Raw genomic sequence first — 24,509 nt, 5'->3', positions numbered from 1 at the left:
ATCTTCTTTTCACTCTAGCAAAAGAGCATTTACTTTTTGTACCAGCAGGTACAGTGCCAGTTACAAACCTCTTTAGATTTCCTGCTTGTCAGAGCTACTGAAAGGCTGTGACTGCTGCCTCCTGCTGTCGTTATGCTGATACCTGTGCTGGGAGATGGCAAAGGTTTGTGTATCACCACGTTATCATCTTCATGAATTGCTCCTCCAGTGGACACCATAGAGAGTTTTGTGTCATGTAGTAGGACGGTCAGGACCCAGGAGACAGCAGTGTGCCATGAAATGTAGATGCAGCCCTGGTCACTCCACAAAGAGTTTTCAGAGGAAGCCTGGTGTGGGTTTGTGCAGCTTTTCTGTGGAAGTTGTGGTAGAGTTGTAGCTGAAGGCTTCTCAGAACTGCCCTGCATAATGAAATGTTGTTTTGGTTTTGGGAAGTCCCAGCATGAGACTGGGATGACTTTGCCAGACACGATCTTTGGATTTTCAAAGGGTATATTTTGGTTTATTTCAGGGACCTGGTTGACAGAGTCCCTCAGGAGATAGTTCTAAAGGACAGAGGAGTCCAGGAAGGATAGATATTCTTCTGGAATTAATCTTGAATGCACAGGAGCAGTCTGTCCCTATGTGCCAAAGATGAGTGAGAAGGCAAGAGTGGGTTGAGCACAGAGACATGGAACAGAATGAAGTGCTTACAATCCAAGGGGAGGTTACTTGTGACCTACTACACCACGTGAGCACACACAGATCTGTAGGGCCAGATGGGATCACCTTAGGGCAGGCACGTGTAGCCCATGGCCCACAGTCCATGTAAGGCCCAGCACAGCCCATCCTTTGGCTGTCCCCCACCCTACACCATCTTGGCAGCAGCTCTGCCCCTCTGAGTGGCACTACCTGGCCCCAAGCATGCACCCATAGCTCAGCAACAACATCAGTGTCCTACCAACACTGTCTGGGCTGAAACCAGGGCATGGGGAGGGCGCAGTGCAGTGCTAACCCAAGTGACAGCAAATAATCATTTGCATTGTGATACACTGGTTAAGCACAGTCCTGAGAACAGATTAAAATTTGCAACCATGCTTTTCATTCTGATGCAGGAGTTTGAGGTCTTAAGATTGCCGAAATCTTCAGATTTTTTGGTATATTCATAATATGTTTTTCAATTGACATAAACACGTTACCTGTGTTTTTTCAAATGGAATGTATAGAGTTGCAATCAAACATTCAGCTCAAAGAAAAGTCTGATCGTGTCTTCAGACTTGAAGATCTCTCCACAAAGGTGTGTTGAGGAGTGTGGCACGCAGGCTCCTGTTCACTGCTGATGAAAAGGGATGGCTGATGGTGATGACTATGATGAAAAATAGTGTTTTGTATCTGAGAATTTGCTCTATCCAATAGTGTTACTGTGCTCTTTGTAGCTGTTGTAGTTGCCATGGAAATAAATAAGAGATGTTACTTTTGGTGCAACCTGTGTATACACAACTCGAGACAGTTCTTCATCACTCAGTGCAGCCCAGGCAAGCCAAAAGATTGGACATTTGTGAACCAAGGTACAGAATGAGCTGCCAGATGTGCTCACCAAGCCACTGTCCATAATTTACCAGCAGTCTTGGCCAACCGGAGAGAATGCAGTTGTTTGGAGGCTAGTTAATGCAGTGCCCATCCACAACAGCAGGCGGAAGGATCAGGGGAGCTACAGGCCAGTCAGACTGAATGTGAGCCAGCATCCTGGTGATAGCTGCAGGCACTGAGGTTGTACAGTGTGGCAGGAAACTACCACTGTACTGGCAAATCCTTTGACACAGATGTTTTAGGTTTGGTGTTGTTCTGGAGCGGCTTTTCCCTTATTTTAATGACCAGAAATTACAGTAGTAGAAATGGCTTTATACATTGCTGTAGCAGTGCTAAGTTTCTTATGTTAAGTTGCATGATATGTACAACAAAGTCTGTGGTCTAAACAATGGCTTTATCAGCTATTCTCTGTACCATGGGGATCTCTCTGTTGATGAGGAGACACCTGAACCTGTGATACAACTACTGAAGGCAATAATCTGAGCCACATTTAAGTATGACAGGAGCAGGACGAAATTCAAGTTATTAACAAATCCCTCTCTATAGAGATGCCCATACTTAGAGCAACTGCAAATGGTCCCATTCCCTCTGCCTCAGAACCTGTGCAGCAGTTTGGTCTTAACATCTGTAGTGCACTATCCTTTTCCTATGTAATGACTTGATCTGTGGGTTGCTGCGACTCTTGGCTTTGGTTCATCTTAGACCCCATTGATAAACAAGAGGGGAGCAGAGAGGGAAATTCCTGACTTTCCTTGGCTGCAAAATAATAGCAGAATGCATCGACGCAGCAGTTGGAATTGGCTAAACTTGAAAGGATCTGAATAGAAGCCCTAGCTTTTGAGAGCAGGTGACAAGCTCCAGCAAACTCTGCCACGAGCCGCAGGAGTAGTGCAATGTAGATTGGTGAAAAACATATGATGAACACACAGAGATTCACAGAAATAATGTGGATTGCTTTCCGGATTAGCTTTGTCTCATGGTGGCTGCTGGCCATCTTCTGTCTGAGACATCTAATGACTTGTATGGAACAAAAAACTATAATCCCTAGGGGAATCAAATACTGAAAGCAAATGGAGAACATTGTTAAATATGCAGGCTCAGTAGAATGCTTCTGAAAGCAATATTGTTCCCTCTCTTTTTTAAATATTGTGCCACAGTAGGAATAACCTATTTGCATTATCCAAAGGAACCCACAGATACAGGCTGATTTCAGTGGGGATCGAAGAGTTTTTGCTTTCAGAGGGAACTTGATGGCAATGTATCGATCGATGGCGATCAGCATGATGATGAAGATGCTCATAGGACTGTTTGTAAAATATATCATCTCTACGGCAAAACACAGCTTGTCTATGGGATGCTTGTTCTTGGTAAAATATATCAGGAAAGGCAGGGCGAAGAGCAGGGAGCAGTCTGCAACCATGAGGTTGATCATGTACACACGGGTCTCAGTCCATCTCTTGAGTTTGCAGCAGAAGACCCAGAAGGCGATGGTGTTCAGCAGGAGCCCCAAAGTGAGGACTGGGATGTAGACGATCAGCTGAAATAGCATAATACCATCCTGCAACACGCTGCTGATTTCTGTGCAGTTCTTCATGGTGGACATTCTCTGCAAGGAAAGGGTGCAGGTGATAGACCAAGCTAGGACAAGTCCCCTGGGCAGGGTCCCATGGCAGTGCCTTCAGCCACGGCTCCACGGCTCCTGGCTCCTCTGCACCGCATGAATCAGAGCTGTGGGTGGGACAGGGTGGCACACAGCTCTCCTGAGGCCCTGCACGTGCACAGCAGTTGTGTTTTCTAGGATGCAGACCTGCAGGAGCTCAGTGGCTCTGCACAGCAACTAAAAAAAAAAAGAGAAGCAAAGCCCTCCTGCAGCTACTGTGGGGCAGCAACCCCACTGTAGGCCTGGCTTGTGCACCCTGCATCCACCTTCCCACAGTTTTGGTAACAGCAGAGGGTCTCCAAAGCAGGATGTTGATGTTGTAGTCCCTTACCTCTGACACTTCTGTGGTTGCTGGAGACCCACTGGCTCTCTTGCTTTAGGATAGCTCAAAGCAGAGCTGGGCAGCATTCATTCTTTGCTTTACTGCCAAAGCCACCCGATGGGTTTGTTGGGTCTTGCTATGGCCATGCACCCACACATGATTCAGGTCCTCCCAGTTGTGGGACAGCTCTGGTGGATTCACTCCTGGACCACAGCTACAGTCTGGAGCACAGTGTGTGCCATGGGCACCACCACTCCTCCTGCAGGCTGCTGGAGATATATGGCTTGGCACCAGGAGGGGAAAATGAGCACACCTGTCTGATCTCAGCCTTCAGCATAGAAAGCCAAAATGTTGCCAGAGCAGAAAACACAAATCCAAGATTCTAGCCTACCTCCTGGTGCTTCTGTAAATAGTTCAGGGCATCTCCTACTATCAGCTACCAGCAAAGACCATGGAGGGTGAATCAGACTCAGTCTGCAGTTACACAGAAGCACAAAAAGAAAACAGTCAGATTCCCATCATCTGTTATAGATACATTGCCTTATAAGTCAGTGGCTTTTAAGCCCTAATAAATAAACTGTGGAGAAACAGTCTGACTGCATGAACTACGTGGACTGTTTTTAGTGTCCAAGACTGGAAGCTGGATCTGGCAGTGTCAGAAGAAAGCTCAGCACCTGCCCCAGTGCCAGAGTTGGGGTGGTATTACAGAGATACAGCGTTCAGAATGCAATTTATGGAAGGGCTGAAATGCAGCCTGTGTCCTGGCTCCTGTGAGCTTCCAGCATCCCAGGTCCTTGGCTTGCACAGTGCTACCATCCACCCTACAGCTGTTCCCTGCAAGCCTACTGTCACCATCCTGCAGTGGAAGTGCTGCTTTCTGCTTGCAAATCACTATCCCACCTAGCAACCGAGCCCTGTGAATCCTCCATGTGAGTGCTGAGCCCACAGCAACCCCCTGGTCCCATGCCTCAGTGTGCCCAGAGATGGGTGTCCCCTCACAGAATGAGCAAGGAGAGGAGTGGCACATGGCCACAGCATGGGATGAAGACCTCCCTGGATAGCACATGTGGCTGCCAAATAGCAGAGCACATCTGTGAAGGCAGGAGGAACTGAGGCACCTCCATACCACTGCTACCAAGTGGGCAGCCCTGGGCAGTGCTTTGTGAAGGAGCTCAGGAAGCAGAGCTCACTGCCACATATCCATGCAAGAAGAATTAAAAGCTACCTGCTTCTTATGGTGCTGTCCTCGGGCCAGGTCCTCGGGCAGGTCGCAGTTGCTCAGGAGATGCCAGGGCTGTGGGTGCAGCGGGGTGATGCTGTGCAGGGTGATGCTGAGTGGGGCAGAGCTGCCCAGGAGTCTGCTGCTGACAGCTCGGAGCTCTGAAGTACAGCAATGAACTCTAGTTCCTCAAAAGTGCTTCATTTATCACCTCCTCTTCAGGACGGCCGAGTCTCTGGTGCCCTCTGTTGTTCCTCTCTCATCAGCTCAGTCCTTCACCACCATCTGTTTTTGCACCCAAGCTACTCTCCCTCTGCTTCCACGCGCACAAACAAGCAATTAAAATTTAATATTTGCAGTGGTTTGAAAACAAATCCTTTCTTAAGTAAAAACCACAATAGTTGCAAATTGCCCATTTGGCAGCAGAAGGACCCTCTGGGAGCCCAGCATCCCGTGCTGACTTGGGTGGGGTTGCAGAGCAAGCAGAGGGAGTGGTAGTGGCTTTTCCTGGGGGGCACATCAGTGCTTGTGCAAAGGTGGGCCCAGAGCAAAGGTCCTGGCATGTTGCTCTTTGGCTTTTTGGAAGATGGGGGCAGATGTGGTGGGCCCACTTGTCCTCTGCATGGTGCTTGTTTTCCATGGAAGAGATGGAAGTGATGGGAAAGGCCACATCAGAATTGGCAGTTATGGCCAACCAGGCACAGGTAGAAGACACTGGCACTCAGGGGAGAGTTCTGTGGGTGTCAGGAGGAAGGAAATCATGCAAACAGGCAGGGGATGGCTCAGGACACAGCAGTAATCCATTAAGTCAGTTTCTGGTGCTCTGCTCTCTTCAGGCAGTGCCTGGGCAGCACTTGGCAGCAGATACTGAGATTTGTCAGTATTTAGAAAGAAAACTGCTGCCTCTCCTTGGCAGCAAAGAAGAACACACAGGGGATCATCCTCTTCTCCCCACCTTGTTCTCCCCACTGGCTTTTCTGGGCTGCTTTCTCATAGCACATACCCATGGAAATGTGAGAGGTGTGGGCTGACTATGGAAACCCAGATGTGCCCATCTGTGTCCAGCTGTGTGATGCTACCCTGAGCCTGCTCTGCTGCCAGCAGGGCAAACCTGGTGTCCAGCCTGGCACCATCAGATTGTTTCAATGCAAGCAATCTGAGATACACCATGAGATAAAGCACAGTACAGACTTGGTTTTTGTTGGCTTTTGTGTTTTAGGTTGAGTTGACTTTAGTCGCAGCCTGAAATAAAACAGGGTGACATGCAAGGGCCACCCTTCTTCCCATAAGAGTAACACATGGAGGGGAAGGGAACATGTTAACGCACCACCACTGCAGATTCACTTTGGCATCTCTGAATAAAACAGTTTATCAGCTTAACAGAAACACAGGGTAGAAATTACAGCATAGCAATGATACACATGACAAAGCTCTCCTTGGAGTGAAAGTTGGGAGGTTATCCCCATAATAGCGCAGCCATATCATCTCTTGCCATTGTAGAATTTGGTTGTGGTTTCTTATTGTTTAGTTTTTTCCTTTCTTTAGCAAACATGTGTCTGCACAGAACGGGTTTGTGTTGTTCTGGCAGTGCTGGACTTGGGCAGTAGGATGGCTTCCTGGAACTCCTTGGTCACAAAGTAGTAGCAGACGCAGTCCAGGCAGCAGTTGGACGTGGCAATGCACCGTGTCATGGAGGAGAAGTTCTTCACAAAGTGGATCAAGGAACAGCTAGTTTCAGTGTGCTCCATTACAATCTTGGCAATGAATATGACGTAGGGAGGCAGAAAACAGAGCAGAAACACAAACAGATTGGCATAAATGATGTAAAGAGCTTTTTGGATTGACTTCTCCTCCAGTGAGTTTGTCTTCAGCTGTCTCTTAAGGCTCCTGATGATTTCTATGGAACAAAAGGTCAAGACTGCTAATGGAAGAGTGAAAATGAAGAAAAAGGAAAGCAGCCTCACAGTGGTGGGCACGCCGGTGTCGTACTGAAAGCAGAAGTCAGCATATCTCTGCTGATGTTTTGAGATGCTTCCAATGGTGACAGCAAGCCACAGGAGCCCACATAGAACAGCAGCTTTGGATGGAGACCTGAAGGCCCTCGCTTTCAGGGGGTGCTTTATACCGAGGTACCGGTCAATGGAGATAAATGAAATGATGTAGATGCTCACTACCATGTTGATGGAGTACATTGCCTCTACAAACTGGCAGAGTTCATCTCGGGCTGAGTTCTTCCAGATCAAATATGCCATGAAAGGCAAGATGCAGATGACAAAGAAATCAGCGAAGACCAAGTTGATGGCGTAAACCCTGGTTTCTGTCCACTTCTTTATTTTGCAGAAGAACACCCATAGGGCAAGAACATTAAAAATGGCTCCAAAAAAGAAAGTGAGGATATATAGAGCAAATTCAGCAACACGAACATGGGAATTCACCTCTATGTGTGTGAGACTGCAGCTCCTGGACTCGTTCATTGTCCTTATATGTGAATGGCACGTGATGGTCTGAGACCTGAAATGGGGGAAAAATGGTAAGACGTTCCTACCTCTCAATAGATGCATGGTTCCTATAAAAACGGCGTTTAAGGAAATATTTACTCTGTTATAAATGTGAATTTAAGTCCACAAGATTGGCTTTGCCAGGCAGACTGTAACTGGGATGCATCTCCGTCCCAAGCTCTGTTTATGTTTACTCAGTTTATGAGTAAATATATCTGGGAGTGCTTCCAATAAGACACAGCAGGCAGGCTCAATTAAATAGGAGCCGTTGAATGAGGGGGGGAATGACACACAGAAGATAACACATGGATACCAGGACAACCTGTGATAATGTCACTATTAATTCTCTAAGCCAACCTGTGCGGATGAGGCAAAATGATTCAGACTTGGTTTTGACATAGGCAGGGACTGCAGCAGCCAGCACTAAGCATGCATAACCCATGGGCAGAAACTCTTCTAATGGGTCTCCTGGCCCAGGATCTGCTGCTCCTGCTCTGAGATGAAGAAAACAGAGCAGAATCCAAGTCCTGCATCCCAAGGCATGACCAAACCCAAAGGGAGTGAGTGAGACATGCTGCTCTCCTCCTCCCTGCAGGGAAGGACAGATTGAACGAACATTAAACCTGTTCATTCTAGAAGAGAGTACAAGACTGCAAATAGAAAACAGAAAGACTTGGCCAAAAGAGGAAATGCTGGTGCGTGACAAGGAGCTGCAAATAATGACGTAAGTGTTGCCTTCTCGGGGAAAACACCCTGAGACGTAAGAGTAGGTCTTGAGCTTCGGTCACACTGTCTGTCAGATGCTTCATGGCAGTGCTGGTTGTGTGAAGAGCTGATAAAATCAGCTTTTATCAGGCTCCATCATACGTAGAGCAGCTCTGTGTGTCCTGCACACAGGGCTTTCTCTGAATCAGTGATGTTGTGGAATTTCTGCTTGCATCTCAGTGCGCACTGGAAATAATATAACCTTTTATTTTTAAAGCAAGATTTTACCACTCGACTGGGAGTCAGTCTCCATTTCACTAATGGTGGGAGATGTGGTGAAATCCTCAGAAATGCAGGGAGACACTGCGACAGCAGAGCCCTGGTTAAGCAGTTATTTGTCCCTGAGAACAACACAGAGTTTGTGCTCAGATGGTGAGGGTGCTGCCTGTAGCATTGGGCTGCAGGCCTGCTAACTGATAAATGCACAAATACCTCAAGTGCTAAGTGGTTAGACAAGCATCCTGGACACCAGCAGATGTTAATGTGACTCTTGCCCAGAGCTTTCACATGGTTATTGCATGCTCAAGTCTGGGTTTCCCAACAGAGACTGCCTCTTGCTGCCTGCTTGCTGTCGCCCAAGAAAAACCTCTCTGAACCTCAGTAAGTAGCAGCAGGGAAACACCTTCCTCCATGGTGCAGCTGCCATGTTAAGCTCACCACATCTTTGCAGGTCCAGGTTGCTTTAGGTTGGCTGTGCTGAAGTACAGCACAGGCAAACCACCAGTGACCTGCCCTGCAGCTCAGGGCTTGCAGGTGTTGCTGGCCAGGAGCTCACAGGCTGCGGGAGGAGGGAGGAAACTGGCAGAGGGTGTGAAAGCAGACAAGGCAGTACAGATAAAGTATGGGTGAACAGTAAGCTTCCTCTAAGAGATGCTACATGATAAACTAGCACAATCTCCAGCTGCTATAAATGCTTAAGGTGGGCCAGAGGTGATGAGGTGATGGCTGCAGTACCGGAGCATCTCACTGCTCCTGCAGGAGTGGGAGCAGGCTGGGGCCAGAGGGATGACAGCACAGCACAGCACAGCACAGCACAGCACAGACTGAAGCAGGCTGGGAAGCTGGGATGTGGGAGCAAGACCAGGGCTGGGCACATTTTTCTCCAGCTCTTACCTGACCTTGAGCAGAGAGCTCAGAGAAAGCAGTGTGAGACAGAAGATGGAGACACAGTGGGTGTCACAGCAGCACCATGGTGGCCAACACGTGGTGGGGTGACAAAGAGAATAGCTTAGTTTCTAGCTGCCAGCTGCTGTTAGAAAGCAGCCTGCTCCGCTCTTCCTGCAGTAAGCACAGGAGAAGAACATCTCAGAAGTACAGCTGCTGAGCAGGACCATGTGCGGCAGCATCTGTGCTGGATCAGAGAAGCCAGGCTTCCTCCATCTCCTCCCCAGCACGGCAGGCCCCTGAGCATTGAAAGCATGAGAACAAGACAGGGTGAAGTTACCTGTAGGTGTGAAGCCACAAAGTCCCAGCAGGTAGCGGCAGCAGCGTAGCAAGAGTAAGGCCAGATGGGCTGTGATCAGACACACATGATGCACCTGAACTGACAGCTCACAAGTACTTGAAGGCTTCTATAGCACCTCCTCCTCCTGCGTGATAAAGGTTCTCACGTTTGCTTGTTCTGATCATCTGCTGGCTGTAATGCTTTCCATGAGGACTCAGCGCCTCATCACTTGGCACTGCCTAGAAGTGTGGTCATTGGCTAGAGGGTGTGCCCAGTAAATGCAGAGCTGGGCTGCTGTGCTGACAGCCAGGCTGGGCACAGCCAGGAAAGTGCAGCATCTGTTACTGGTTCACTCGAGCAGCTGAAGGTGCAGAGCCATCCTTGTGCAGTTCTTGACAGTTCAGTGCATGACACAGGCAATCCCTAGGGTGGAGAACATCTCACAGCCTCCTCAGATGGACGTGGCTGCTCCAAGAGCCCCTTAGGATGGGTTTGTTGCATGGGGCAGTGGTGTAGCAAGGGGTGGCTGTGATGGCAGGGCTCCAGCTGCTCCCCTGCCTTCAGGAGCCTGGGGGTTCTGCCACGGTCTTGGTGCAGAGCTTCACTTGTCAGATCCTGCTCTGGTAGAGGCTGATGAGGGAGAGGCAGCTGTAAGCACCAAAGGGCCCAGAGGTGGGTTGTCTAACTGATGTTAGCAATGAGTGTGCCTTAGGGCTGGTGGGGAATGGCCTTGCTGCCCACTGACCCTCAGTACCCAACCAGCTGTAACAGCACTCCTTTGGTGCAGGGCTGCTGTTGGCTGTTCATAAGGGAGCACACAGGGCACTCCACACGCTGCAAAAGTGGGTGCCCTGGAGGTGCAGATCAGGGCACCTAACAGAAGGTCACAGAGATGAAAGCCACCCACACTGCTCCACTTACATGAAGGCTTACATACCTTTCATTCACCCCAAAAGAAGCACAGAGTTGTGCTGAATGGAAAAAGGCACAGGGGATGGATGCAAAGAGTTCCCTGGGGGCTCAGGGTGGCAGTGGGCTTCAGTGTCTGGTGGAAGTGATGCAGTGGAAACTATCACAGGAGGGTGATTTCCTTCTATGGGAGACTTGCTGATTAGCATCTTTGTGTCCACAGAGGGTGAGAAACCAGTATGGGAATGAGTCATCCAAGCGAGGGTTGGTTCTGCAGCCTGGAGCCAGACTGCTCCTTTGGGGCTGGGGGTGTTGTGCCCATGATCCCATGTTTGCATTGGCAGTGCAGCAAGGTAAGCTGTTATAGCGTCTTATGAGGCGCAGGACATAGCCACATTGCCATATATGCACTTTTACACACAGACCCTACTGTTTCAGTTAGCAGTAGAATGATGACACCAGGCTGAAAGGAGCACTTTGCTGCAGCTGTGCTCACCATCCACCAGACCCAAAGAGGTCTCCTATCTAGCCAGGTGGGCACAAGTGCTCTGCTTTCTCCTGTGTTTGTGGGGAAAGCAAAGCCTTCAGCCTTGGCTGTCTCTGTGCTGGTGGTGCCCACGCTCACCACAGTGAGTGAGCTGAGGCATGAACTCTGCCATGTGAAGTGGGACAGGATGGGCAGTGACTCATGAGTTGCACAGCTGTCACCCACCTCTAGACATGGCTGTGGCTGTCTCACTGCGTGGTGGGGAGCTCCTGCAGGATGAGGAGTTATCATGGTGTGGGCATGTCTTGCCCACAGGTCTCCCTGTGGGGTCCTGAAGGCCATTTTGGGGAGAAGCCCCATCCATCATGAGGCACAGTGCAGTGCAGGGCCAAGGGACAGCCCCCATTTGGGGTCAATGACATGGCAGCCCTGGTGTTGGGGAGAGCTGCTCCCCTAGGAGCCAGAAAAGGAGCAAGCGTTCAGACATGCAGATCAACATGCTGAGGTCACTGAGCATAGAAAGCCTCTGAGTTTTTTATTGAAAGCATCACTGACTTTACTTAAACCAGTAGAAAAAGTAGTGCTGGCAGTCGGTCAATAATGTGGTCACCGTGATGTACTTTGCAGCCACAGAACTGCTCTGCCCTGTGCTGCCATCCGTGGAGGGTGGGTGTAGCAGAAAAACTAAGCCACAGCTTGAAGCAGTGATTGAGCACCTGGTGGAAGGCAGGGCCAGCCCAGGGGAGCTCAGGTGCATGCAATGTACCTGAGTGACTGCAAGGGTGGAGCCAGGATCCAGCCCTTCCCAGACCTCATTTAAGGGCTGGTAGAGGAGGTGAGGGTATCTCCCTGGAGAGAGTCTTCTGAAGGTAAGCTGATTTTCCCCTCCTTTTCCCCTCCAAAAAGGCCCTACAGACTGCCTATTCCTATCGCTGTAGATTACAGCTTGGATTACAGCCATCATCTGCCCAGCAGACAGCCATGTGTGACAAAGGTTTTGCCTAGTGAATCCCAGGTCAGCTTTACTGGGAACCATCTGCCTGTTCCAAGATATGGACAACTCTGTTACAAGAAACAAACCCAGAAAAATCCGGCCTCCTCCGCTTCTCTTTGTGTTTTCTTCAGCCTCCCACCACATCCCAGGATGGAAGGATGCTAGCACAGATTGCATCTGTTTCTGTGTTGATAAAATCTATTGCGCTACGCAAGGCTAGACTGTGTGGTTGAGGTTGTGGTGTGAAACAGGAGGAACGCCTACGTGGGATGATGCCAAACTTCATGCGATACCGAGCGACCTTTAGTTGCACCACCTTCAATAGGGCAGCAAAGCAAACACCCTCTACCTTTATTTCTTTTTCCTCCCTGCGTTTCCTCAGTATCATCACTGATACCCATGTGTGTCACCATTGAGAACTGGAGGCAGTGTGACACAAAGCCACTGACCTAACACTGCTGTTGGCTGCTGTTCCTGTTCCCTTCCTAAAATCAAGCCAGCTTTGTCAGCACAGATGTGCCTCTCATGGAGTCTCACATGAAGGACTCTGTACTTCCTAGAATGAGGGGTCAACACCTGGGCAGGAAAACTGGTGAGGATGATGCAGTACAGCTCATAGTGCTGCTCTCCATGGGTGGCAGCTACAGGAGTGCACAGTGCTGGGTAGAGCAAGCAAACTGCCATGTGCTGGATCCCACGTAACAAGGAACTGGTGCCTGGGGCTTCATCTGCCTTGCTCTGACATTTCACCTGTGTTAGAGCGTTTGACCACAACTTCTTACTCAGGAAAGCAGCAAGTTTCCCATCAGGTCTCCTCTGCAAAAGTCTGGCCGCAATACATTTTCCAGATGCTAGTGATACGGGTGGTGAGACTGAAGATTAACATCTCATGACCTCAATGCCATTCAGTGCTTGTCGGAGGCAGGGCTTTACTTGGTGCAAGTAAAGTGAATGCTAAACCTGCCTGAGCTTTGCTTCTGTAATAGTCACAACAGCTTCTTATTTGGGCTTCTGACCCTTTACCTCTTCTCGCTGTCCATTGTTTAGAATAGCCTTTCATTGCAGTACGGGTGATCTGGGGACAGGGAAACTTGTAGGCAGCTGTGATGCCTATATAGAAAACTCTTGTGATGCTTGTATAAAGTGCAGCCTGGCTAACACACTGATAAGAGGAGCTGCAAAGGTCTGCTTTCCCCAGCGGAAACCACCTCCACCCTCTCCAGGTTTGCCCTAGGTGCCCTATTTCCTTTGACATTACCAAAATTCACATACCCACACCAAGTGCAGGCTGCACCCCAGATCCCTTGCACTGATACAAATCCCCAGTGGTACTTTCACTGCTGGGCAGTTTTCTTCTCATAAAGAAATGGTTGGTGCCAGTAAATCTGACCCAAGAAACCACACTGTGTGCTTAAGGCAGGGAAGCAATCAGCTCTGCTTGGTTACATGCTTAATTCAATGGGTTGTGGTTCCTCCTTTCCCTTCCACTCAATTATGTTTCATCACAAACCTTTTCTCACAGGAAACCCCTCACCTTGCTCTCCTGATTCCCAGTCACTGAATTGCTTTTCCTCTAAACCACTACTGGTCTTCATCTTGCTTTCAGTCTGTTTAGGAGTAGTTAATTACTGTTTTTCTAATCATTCTGTTGGACACTGGAACAACTGGCTGTGCTCAGTGGAAAATAGCAGCTGTTAGCAGACCTGCAGCCTCTCTGGGACTTGGACAGCCCTGCAGTGTGTGGGCAGCAATGTTTCCCATGACATTTGGATGCTTGCTGCTCTCTGGCCTCAGTCCCCTGCTTAGAGCAATACCACATCCTTCAGAGCAAGGAATTGGCCATACTGCTGCAGGAAGGTTGCAAGCCACATCAGGGGATGTTGTTATGCCTTGCAGGTATAAAGCAATCCTGCCCGGACAGCACTAGGAGAGCCAGGGGCAGCTGGTGCCAGCTCAGTGTGGGTGCCTGGTTGGTGGCTTGGAGTGCAAAGAAGTGAGCAATTGATCTGGTAACCTAACAGATGGGAGCAGCCTGGTGGAGGCTCTGCAGTGAGTGTCCTTTCCCTGTTCTGAAGTCCTTTCTGTAATGGTCTGCGGCCCCCCTTAGTGCATGGGGCACTTTGGCTTTTAGCACACTTAGAGAAGCCATTAAGGTTTTGAAAGAGAGAAGAAAGAATCCATTAACATTTTCCTTTGTTTTCACAGCCTATTATCTACCCTCTCTGATGATCTTTGCTGTGACCTGTCATAGGGCAACTAATGCAAAGGTTAATGGCAGGAAAATGTTTACTAAGTGAAGCCCTTGGACTTGGAAGGAGAGAATAGAGTGGGATCTCTCCTTGGAGACCCCAGAATTTTTTAAAGCATCTTGACCCGTCTGCTACTCAAATATATGTGTGTGTGTGTGTGTGTGTGTGTGTGTGTGTTGAGCAGCTCAGCAGAGAAGAACCTGGGGGTCCTGATGGATGAGAAACTTAACATGAGCCAGCAGTGTGCTCTTGCAGCTCAGAAAGCAAATTGTATCTTGGGCTCCATCAGGAGAGAGGTTGGCCATCAGGGATAGGGAGGTGATTATCCCTCTCTTCTCTGCTCTTGTGAGGCCCCATCTGGAGTGCTGTGTCCACGTATGGAGCCCTTAGTAGAAGAAAGACGGTGAGCTGTTGTAAGGATCCATAGGAGGGCCACAAAGATGATCAGGGTACTGGAGCACCTCCCCTATGAGGACAGGCTGAGGGAGCTGGGCCCTACCCTGTCTGCTGCTTGCTGAGGCCCCTCTGTGTATTACTTTGCTTCTGGAATACCCAAAGAGCCAACCCAGCTCTTCCACAGTCACTGCCTTTCTACATTAGCTCCATACACACCTGAGAATAGGTTTATTCCAATGGAGTCAGACTAGGAAATGTATTCTTTGAGACAGATAACCCAAATTTATGGTAAGCCCAAGTAGCATTTTGCTTTTACATAATTTCCTGCTCCTTCCCCTGCAGTGTTTAATCCTCAGTGATTAATTACACTGAGATTTACTGAGGACAGAATAGATGGGGCAAGGGAGAGCCGTGTACAAAATAATAATCCCTATTCACTCTGTTTCATGTAAGTGGTTATTCTTCTAATACAATCAGTGGGAGTTATTTTCACTGGCTGTAATTAGCCCAGTAGGAGGATTATTACCTGTCTTATTATGGATAAGAAAGAAAAAGTAATTTGCACAGTGCTGCTGCCTTCATTCATCCAAGGGCTGTCGCTGCAGTTGGAGGCTGCTGGGAATTACTGGGGTGACCAGGCTCTCTCCTGCCCCTCTGGCCAAAGCCAGACGTGGTGGTTGTGACATCAACCTGCCACCCATGTGTTGGTTTTGAAAACAAAAATCAATCAATCAAAGAGAAAATCAGCACCAATGTGTTTATTTGGAAATCACCCCTATTCTTCCAGCACAGGAACAACATCTGTGAGCCCCACACAAAGTAAGGTCCAGGTGTTCCTTCAGCTGTGTCATTGGGAAGACTCGAGCCATCCCAGGTGTTGCCTGTCTGGGCTTTATTCTGGAGGCAGCAGTGGCTCAGCCTGAATTCTGGCTGCTTCTTCAAAAGCCGCTTGTCCTGCGATGTCGCTCAGATCTCCCCGGGAGGGGCCGTGTGCCACCTTGTGGCTAAAATATAGATCAACTCAACCAAATAAGGGGAGTGGGGAGAAGGAAAATGAAGACAACGTCAGTTCTCTAAGCAGGTGCCACAGCCATCACCTTCTTTCAAAGTCTTCAGCAAAGCCTTAGTCTTGCCCTCAAAACTCAGCTCTTCCAAGGAACCCCGGCTGTTTTCAGCTGCAAAGGGTTCAGAACAGGGGTGTGCCTGCTCTTCGTGCAGCAGAGCTATTTTTCAGTCCTTTTATTAAATGGATGCAGCAGCTTTTGAAGCACCAGCCCTCCTTCCTGCACATCACAAATGCTCACAACAGTGTTCACCTCTTGTGGTCTCATTTCTCAGGTGACAAGTGATAGGGTACAAGGAAACAGGTCCTGGGCTGCCCAGGGAGGTGGTGGAGGTCCCATCCCTGAGGGTATTTAAGAGTCATGTGGATATGGATTTATAAAACTCAGAGGGGCTCAGCAACTGCCCTCCTACATGTAGAAAAAACCCAGACCCCAGCAGCCATAGCAGCAGTAACTTGGCTACCTGGCTGATCCCTGCAATGCATTTAGTTCCTCTTGGCACACTGCAGGGGCTGAGAGGCAGAAGTTCCCCAGAGTCAGAGCAGCAGAGCTGTGGCTTTTTGCCTCATCACAGCCCTCCGAGGCTGACCTGTAACACCAGCAGTGCTCACCTTGGTCTGAAGAACTTTCCTTACCTCTGGTTTTGGACACCAACCAGCAATCATTGCAGCTGTTGCTGAGAACACATCGTGTGTATTTTCACAGCCATGTGATGACTCTGTTGTTTCTGCACAGTATGTAGTAACAATATCAATCAGGAATTTACTATGTCCACAGTGACCTCTATTTAAACCTGTTCTTACTGCTGCCCAGCAGGTCTCAGGTTTCCTTTGCTGACCATAGGAGTTGCGTATCTGAAAGCAGAAATGCTTCAGGAGGAACTGCAGAAGTGTGAGGACAGCAAAAACCTTCTGGCCTTGCAGGATGAAAGTAATCCTTTCTGACTGCTGGCAAGGAAACCCAAACCTGCCTTGCTTACCTGCAAAGCCATTCCCTGACAGTATCAGATTGAAAACTGCAAGGTATTTTTTAGGAAGGGAGAAAATCCTTAAGAAGTAAAAAGGGAGTATAGCATGGTATGGGTTTGTCTGCCTTTCTGACCTTACCTGAAGCAGGGGCAAAAGGTCCTAAGGGTTTCCTTTCCTAAAACAACCGAATGAATTCAATACAGCACCTCTTCCCCAAAGCCCTGAGGTCAAGTATATGCAAACACCTCTTCTTCCCTTGGAGCATCTGGAGCATCCCCACCCACATGTCACAACCCAGCTGCTCCATCACACAGCCTGAGTGAAGCCTCACACCACCTGGTGGCTAAACAGAATTAAAAGCAAATAAAGGCCAGTGTAAACTTCTAACTTTAAGTCTGGCAGCAAGATTAAACCTCTGCTTACTGGCTTCTTCTGGATTTGTGGCCACAGTCTTCACCCTGCAAAGACAGCCCTGCATCACTTCCAACACGTGAGACACCAGCTAAATCAATGGAGGCAGCTCAGAAATCACAGTCTGTTGCTAATGCATTGATAGATTTGAAGGATCACTGCATGAAACAGCACAGACCCCATGAAGCAGTTCCCATCTCCACAGCTGCTTGTTTTATTCATCTTTCCCTCCAAAGCAAGGGCTACATGAAGGTTAAAGAGATAAGGAGACACTCCTAGTCCATAACTGCAGAGAGAGAGCTAATAAGAGCTTTTCCTGTGCTCTCCTTTAGCAGGAGGGGTTAGAAAGGCAGCCCCAAATCCCATGCAACCACTGCTTCAGGGAGAGAACACCTGAGGAGCACACAAGCACAGGAGGGAACGGGGTGGGGGGGCAGCCAGCAACACCCCTGAAGGAGCACACAGCAAATCAATTAGTGAGAACCCAACCCCGATGGTCACCACCTTTAGCTGTGCATTTTCACCAGCATGGGAGAATTCAGTGGCACAGCTTTGCTTCAGACACCATTCTGTCAGACTGCCTCCTTGCAGCCACCTGTCACACAGCAGCAAAATGTAATGGGATGGTGGTGGGAAGGCTGGATCTCTACTGCCATCCCACCAGCATCACCTTCAACGCCCATCTGAGTGCTTTGGGGCTGGACCCCGCATATCTGAGCCAAAGCACATCATGATGGCTGTGCTGGCCGGTGTCCCTGGTTGAGGCCCCACTGGGCCTTTATAGAGCAAGCTGCTCTATAAATAGCCCATGAGAAACATCTCACGGGTTCAAAATTAGCAAGAAAAACACTGAGGGCTCAAATATCTCAGCAGAAGGTTTCACAATCTTTTTCCATGCTCTGACATGGCCCTGTCCACGAGCTGAGGGCAGTGCCACAGGCAGAGCCACACATGGGGGCCCAGCTCAGGGACACACAGCATGTGAGGGTCCCAACCGTCCCTTGTGCACCTTACAGGGAGCAATGGTAAATATCTGGACTTCCCCTGTTGCAGGAGGGTATTGTGACTTGCTCTATAAGCCCATGTTTGTTGATGAGTTGGTAAAACCATCCCCAGTGCCATCACACTCCTCTAGGCTGTGCCCAAGTGCTTCAGGGGGCACTGAGCTGCAGTGCATTACAGTTCCAGCTGCTGGGAGCTCTCAGAGCAGGGCTTCAGACCCACAAAAACCCATCACAGGCTCAAAGGCAGGAAGGAAAGAAAGCCTTGTTTCTCCTCGTATCATCGCTGAGTACAGAGCCTCTGCCATTTGCAAGAACAAAACGAAACAAAGCATCCACAAGTGGAACTGCAGTGGTTAAGCATTTATGAGCCAATTCCATTCTACTCACCAGAATCCACTGTGGCGTACTGAGATAAAACCCATTTGCTGGGACCGTTTAATCCAGATACGGACACACACTCAGCTTTAAAATAAAATAAACCCATAAGGTTTTATACTGCATTACACTGCAAATGTAGCTTCCCTTGACTGACGCTTCCTGAAGCAGAAAATAGGATTTATTGTTTATTTTAAAGCTTACTGTTGGCCTGAGGCTTGGAACGTGAAAGAACGCCTATAGAGATGGCCCTATACCTGCCCATCATGCAGAGAACCCGCTCATTCTGAGCTGAACCCATTCCCCACCACATTCTCCACCTACCTGACTTTCCATTTTCCAACTAGGGGAGAGGTGCAGCCCCACGCAGCCTCAGAACGTTGCTCATTAACCTGGAAGGTCACAGACATGTCTGGCAAACAGACCTTGGTGTTTCCAAGAACCAGACTGGATGTTTGTTTTAGCTGTACTTCTCCAAATTCATTTCCAGATAAGGATGAAGCAATTAAGACATGAAGCACAAAAACCCAGCTGGGCCTGTGGGAACTTGTCTGTTAGGGCAGACAATGCCAGTGTTATCTGCCCTGATAACACTGATGGCGTGAATGGTTCAGACACCAGCAGGCCATCCCAAAACCTGCTTGAGGGAAGAGTCCCCCATTGGGACAGAAGAGCCCCCCATTGCCTCCCCAAGCTTCCAGCAATAAATATACACATCCAGCTGCTCTGTAAAGAAGCCATAGCCCAGAGACACATCCCTTTGGCCTATTTCGGTTTGAGATCAGAGTGTTTCTCATTACTGCTCATCACAGCAAGGAGCAATGCTGGATAGATTTGTAATTGGAAAAGTGACTCATAGATGAAGAGAGGCATCGAGTCCTGAGAGAATAAACGCTAATAGCTCTGGCTTCCAGGGAGAAAGCATGCCAGAAAATTAGGATTAGGGGGAAAAAAAAGTGATGTGAACATGGCCCTCCCCTCCTGCAATGGCTGAGTATTAAAATGGCTGTACTTTCCCATGTGATGGCAGACAGACAGGGCCTGGGCTCCTGACCCCATATCCCAGCACATCTCCTGCACACCCCTGGTGAGGAAGAGGGCAGCCATCTTCTTGTCTCTTCCCCTCATACAGGTGTATGTACACCTCATGTGGCAGCAAAGGCCAGCAGAGGCTCATCAGAGCAGGAGCAGACTCCTTAAGTGACACCAAACACTGTAAACCAGGTTACATGAAGAGCACGGTGACACATCAGCACGGAGCATCTCGCTCAGGTTAACACAGCAGGCACAGAGCTCCTCAGGTTTGTGAATGGAAACCAGTTCTGAAGCACTGCAGGATTTCTGCTGTGTATTCAGTTCAGTAGAACGGCTTTTCGATATTAACCCTGCAGCAAAACTGCACTGACTTTGGACACCAATGGCTGCCTGCCAGGACCTGGAGTGGCACTGGTTAAATATCATTTCCTGAAACCCAGCTCACAGCACTCCCCTTCTCACAGAAGATGCAATTTCCTGCTGACTTCTACCATATATTTGTCAAAGTTTTTCATTTTTAGTGCTTGGCAAGTGAAAACCATGCTGTCAGAGCAAGCACCTTCCCCCATCCTGGGATGAGCTGCAGCAAGGGCTGTCCAGCTGCGTCCTGGGGACCCTGTCCCAGCTTCAGCCCACCCAGGGCCCTTGTACTTCAAGCATGAGGTACATCAGCAGATAAATAAAGAGCAAAGTTTTAACCTGCAGTTAAGCAAGAGGTGGCATGGGAGTCTCCAGCCCGTGCTTTGAGCAAGCAGTGACTCCTGAGAGGTGCCTTAGGTGCAAGGTCAGAGCGATGTCACCAACTCAGCACTCACAGCAGCACTGCAACACACAGCCTTGCAGCAAAGGCCCTGCAGCCTCAGCTCTGATCTCTGAAACATGACCTCATCACAATCAAAACCTTTAAGCCAGGAGATAGTCAGGCATTGCCAACTGCTCCAGAATTCAGTGTCGAGAACCATTGCTGTCTCTCCCAGACAGAACATGGAATGAGACAGAGTAGGGTGGGATGCCTAACCTGGCTGCTCATCATATCCATCTATCAAATACGTTTAAGCTCAATGCTGTTTGCATTGACTAATAGGAGCACGGGTGCTGCTGTGACATTTGCCAAAATGAAAATCAAATCCTGAGCAGCACACACTTACATCGGTGCCTTATTTGCAGCGTACAAGTAGGACATGGCCCATCTCCAGAGATCTCCTCCTGACCTGTTCCAGCAGGGTCCCAGCATGGCGTGCGTTCACTGTTAACTTTAGAAACCGGATGAAAGGCACGTATTTTGATAGGCTCGGATTCCTCAAGGTAAAAGAATAAAGCAGAGCAAAAGAATAAAGGACAAAACCATCTCAGCTTTCAGTCTCAAAAGGCTCCTTTGTTCTTAACACAGTTCCAAACTGCTACAAACTGTCAGGGCTTCAAGGCAGTCAGCTGGAAAAAAAAAAAATAACACAGCAAAACCTTTGCATTTCTGTATTATTTCTTCTGCTAACCACACAGAAGGACTGTCTGCATCCAGAGTGCCAAGGGCCTTTGCTCCACAGCCTGCAATGCTGATCAGCTCTGGGCTCCTGAAAACAAACATCAGTCCTATAAAAAGATTAGACCTAATAACAGCCCAACATTAGAGCAGTTCAGTGTCAGTATAAGATGCTGTTTTCTACCAGTTATGGCTCACATTGTCTTTATCTCTTTCTCCCAGGATGCCCTCTTCTAACTGAGTCAGGTGAGTGATTCCACTTGGACTGGATGACCTTGAGGTCTTTTCCAACCTCGGTGATTCTATGATTCCTCTCAACCTCCCAGATCCTATAGCCTGAGCTTCAGGTCTGAATCTGGAACCCTCCAAGCCCCAGGAAGTCCTGCAGGCTGTCACAGTGATGTGATGGCCCGCTGTTGGACAGCACATGCTTGGGTTAAAATATAGCAGCTCGGTCAAAGAACCAATAAACTGAATTTAAAGCCATTTCCTGTATTGTCCCTTTTATGGCAAACAGTGCTGAAAATAGCCTTGGCAAACCACTTCCTCCTTCACACATACCACCAAAGCTACGCATTTGTTATTTTTCCCTGCTGCAGTAGGTGTTCAATTTCTACCACAGATGATGCTGCTTTATTGTACAAAAAGGGGCACAAATAAAGAGGAACGTCCCCATCAAACACCCCCTGCTGCTGGCTCCCTTTACCCCATTGCCACGGCCCAGGCACAGCCACCAGCAGGGCCAGCAAGTCACCCATCTCACCACACAAAGAAGAAGAGTCCTGTATTCTTTCATGAGCAGGTACCCACGACTCCACTAACCCTATCATAGAACCATAGAATGACATAGGCCATCCAGTTCCAGCTCCTCCTGCCACCCATCAGATGAGGTGCCCAGCACTTAACCCAACACAGCCTTGAAGGCCCCACCCCCCCCCCCCAAGTTAGTCAGTGCAAGCTGCTTTCCACTCCAGAGTCTTCACCAACCCACATGAGATGTCAGTATTCTTTGGAAGTGCAAATTACAAATGCCAGGGCTAAAACTTTTTCTAACATGAAAGACATCCATCAGCATCTACTGAAAAGCTTCTTTTTAAAAAGAGTTTATAATCGTGTGGGCTCCTGGAAGTGCTGTGCTATTGTTTTTGTAAAGGACTCCAGGACCAGGCAGAAAAAGCACTGCAAGATTTCAGCATGAATGGAAATAAAGGCACTTCAGGTTGGGTTTGTTCCCAGAAAGGCTACTTTCAAAGCACGCTGGCCATCAAAACAGGCTGCACGCTCAGCACTGGCACACAGACAGCAAAACAAGTTCACTGCACTTTGGAAAGTATCTGTTTCTGTTTAAAAAGATTTTGTTCCTGCCAGAAGTTACATGCAGGAAACTACAGTGCTTTCACTCAACTCCCTCCGCTCCTCCCATTCCCTCTCCCCATCCAATTCTGTATCACGTTGAAAATCATATTCAGCATTAACACTGACAGCATGGCAGGGTCTCCTTTCTGCTGCTGGGCTTCTGAATTTAAGAGCAGCTGCAGCAGGAAGGTACTCATCCACGTGCATCCCCTTATGCTAACTGACATACTCAGCTTTGTGAAGAAAATAAGTCAGGAGGTAAATTCAGCATTATGCCCTTACAGGCTGCATCTCCTCTTGCTGTCAGAGTAAGAAACTGCATCAGAAATAGGTTTTGTGAACCCCAAAGTCAGCTTTTCTCTGTTCATGTCCGACCTCAGCCCAAACCAGTTCTGCTGACCACACACTGAATGAAGTTAGCAGTAAAGCGCTACATGCAGGAGAAGCTCCAAGATATTGCCCAACCAGCTCAGTGTGAGGGAAGAAACCAAATGCCTAATGAGGCAGAAGGGTCAGAATTTAAAATTAAACAAAAAATCCCCCAGCATGTCCATATCAGTGACATACATCAGTGACAGACCCAACAAAGAACACTCACCAAGAGGCAGACAAGGGCCCCGTGCCCACTTAAAGGAGCACGTTGCAGTTCCCACCTGCTCTGGTGCAAGGCCCTACATCCCAGGAACAATATTCATACACTGGTTTCACCGAGGTAAGAATGGGCCAATGACTTCACAGGATTTATTCAAAACAAGAGAAGAAAAGGTTTTCTTTACAGGTAACCACGGAATACAGTAGTATGGAAAAGGACTCAGAAGGTGTTGTCATTGATGCGCAGAGATTGCAGAGCTGCTGCTTCCACCATGAGGCTACATGAGGGAAAAGGTGCCCTGCTCCCATCTGCCTGAGTTCCAGCATAGGGAGCAGAGCACATCTCCTTCCTCACTGCTGATGAAGGATGGAGGCAACGCATCTGTTGGCCACACGTTCAGAAAGCACAAAGCAGCAACAAGATGGCCCTGCTTAGCTTATAGAGAGCTGCATCTCATCCATCCAGCTGCTACGTGGCTTTTTTTGTGACTGGAGACAAGACAGAAAACAATTTGCCAACAATTACAGAGGTAGATTAGCAGAGAGTTGGAAAGAAGTACCAGCTTCCAGTGAGTCCTCCCACCTGCGCCTTTCAACACCACCACCAAAACATTTCTGTACCAAACACGACACTGTACTGGAGAAGTAAATGGTCAATAAAACTTGCTTAAAAATATTAAAAACAAAAAAAAAAAAACCCACTCCACTAAAACGTCTAAAAATATTTTGCAGAAGTTTCTGATTTGTGAATTGCCTCCCTTCTCATATGTCAAAAACGCCACCCGGATGATTTAAAAGCCTTCTATTTTGATAGGAAGTTGCCTTGCTTATTTTAATGGTAAAATCAAATACTTTGGACTAGGAGCTGAGCTTATCGGTACCCAGCTCTAACAGCGACTCCTTAAATCACTGCTCCAAAGAGCTCCACGGTGATAGGAACAAACATTAAAGAATGTTTCTTCTTTCTTAGTAGATCAGGCTTTCAGCTGTCAGAACCTCTTTGAAGCAAGCTGAACTTTATCAGCACGTGATTCAGACTCGTGCAGTCTCTGCTTAGAAAGCATCTCCCGTGATTCCCATATAGCATCATCAGTTGAGCTGAAGACAGATATCCCACCAGCTGCATGAGCCCAGCCCCACGAGGAGGGCATTTATTGCAGAGGCTCACGCAGACACTGCGTGGATGTACCACAACGTATTGCACTGCCTTCCAGTTTGGAGAAGCCATGCCAAGGAGTCCTAAGTGTTGCGACGTGGAAGAGCTGTCAAAACACACCAGTGCTTAGACATCACAAATATGACAACCCTGATTTTCAAAGTGCTTCGACAGTCAAGGCAAGAGTCTAAATACAAGGAAAACTGATTTGTTAGCAGTGTATGTTTCGGAAGCCGGGCAAAGTAACCTTCCCATGAGTATAGATGTCCTCATCGGTGCCTTGGTTTAAATGCTTCACCAAGTTTTTCTCAAACAAGAGGGGGTGGTAAGCTCCCATGGTGCAGGCACGGTCGTGAAACTTCTGGTAGTAGTGGCAAATGTCCGTCAGCCGCTTAGAAGGGAGGAATTCATACACATCCACCTCATTGCAGAGCGTCATCATGATCACAATGCCTGCGCAGGGAAAGAGACAAACATCATTGCAGCCCATAGAGCACATAAACCACTGCAGTGAGGTGAGCGGCCAGGCAAGAAGCACCCCACTCCAAGGGGAAGGGCTT

The 24,509-nt window shown here is 48.5% G+C and overlaps 3 protein-coding genes and 1 long non-coding RNA gene across 5 annotated transcripts in view; 1 reads left to right on the top strand and 3 right to left on the bottom strand.

Annotated features, from left to right (window-relative positions):
* The window catches only part of LOC107317951, a 43,291-nt gene extending 21,959 nt beyond the window's left edge, over window positions 1–21,332 (top strand). For both annotated transcript variants that reach the window (XR_001557088.2, XR_001557086.2), the window contains exon 5: window positions 21,069–21,332. This is a non-coding gene — a long non-coding RNA (uncharacterized LOC107317951). The remainder of the gene's footprint in view (window positions 1–21,068) is intronic.
* LOC107317949 (G-protein coupled receptor 35-like) lies at window positions 472–4,878 on the bottom strand. Its single transcript, XM_015871204.2, has 2 exons — window positions 4,774–4,878; window positions 472–3,172 (listed from the first exon to the last, which is right to left on the bottom strand). Exon 2 carries the CDS (start codon window positions 3,167–3,169, stop codon window positions 2,213–2,215), a length of 957 nt encoding a protein of 318 aa, XP_015726690.1. The 5' UTR covers window positions 3,170–3,172; window positions 4,774–4,878; the 3' UTR covers window positions 472–2,212.
* On the bottom strand, window positions 6,282–9,070 carry LOC107317948 (G-protein coupled receptor 35-like). The gene has a single exon (XM_032446734.1). The coding sequence runs from the start codon at window positions 7,326–7,328 to the stop codon at window positions 6,309–6,311; it is 1,020 nt and encodes a 339-aa protein (XP_032302625.1). The 5' UTR covers window positions 7,329–9,070; the 3' UTR covers window positions 6,282–6,308.
* A 1,583-nt stretch (window positions 21,333–22,915) lies between the features above and the next one.
* The window catches only part of ST6GAL1 (ST6 beta-galactoside alpha-2,6-sialyltransferase 1), a 28,875-nt gene continuing 27,281 nt past the window's right edge, over window positions 22,916–24,509 (bottom strand). The window contains exon 8 of the mRNA XM_015871201.2: window positions 22,916–24,402. Within this exon, the coding sequence (XP_015726687.1) occupies window positions 24,161–24,402 (242 nt within the window). The 3' untranslated portion in view covers window positions 22,916–24,160. The remainder of the gene's footprint in view (window positions 24,403–24,509) is intronic.

The sequence above is a fragment of the Coturnix japonica genome, chromosome 9 (assembly GCF_001577835.2).
Source record: "Coturnix japonica isolate 7356 chromosome 9, Coturnix japonica 2.1, whole genome shotgun sequence".
NCBI classification, from domain to species: domain Eukaryota; kingdom Metazoa; phylum Chordata; class Aves; order Galliformes; family Phasianidae; genus Coturnix; species Coturnix japonica.
This window is presented reverse-complemented; position numbering and strand designations above follow the sequence as displayed.

Excerpts from the sequence above, each read along its gene's own strand:
- LOC107317949 (XM_015871204.2), bottom strand. The coding sequence starts at position 3,169 with ATGTCCACCATGAAGAACTGCACAGAAATCAGCAGCGTGTTGCAGGAT.
- LOC107317948 (XM_032446734.1), bottom strand. The coding sequence starts at position 7,328 with ATGCATCTATTGAGAGGTAGGAACGTCTTACCATTTTTCCCCCATTTC.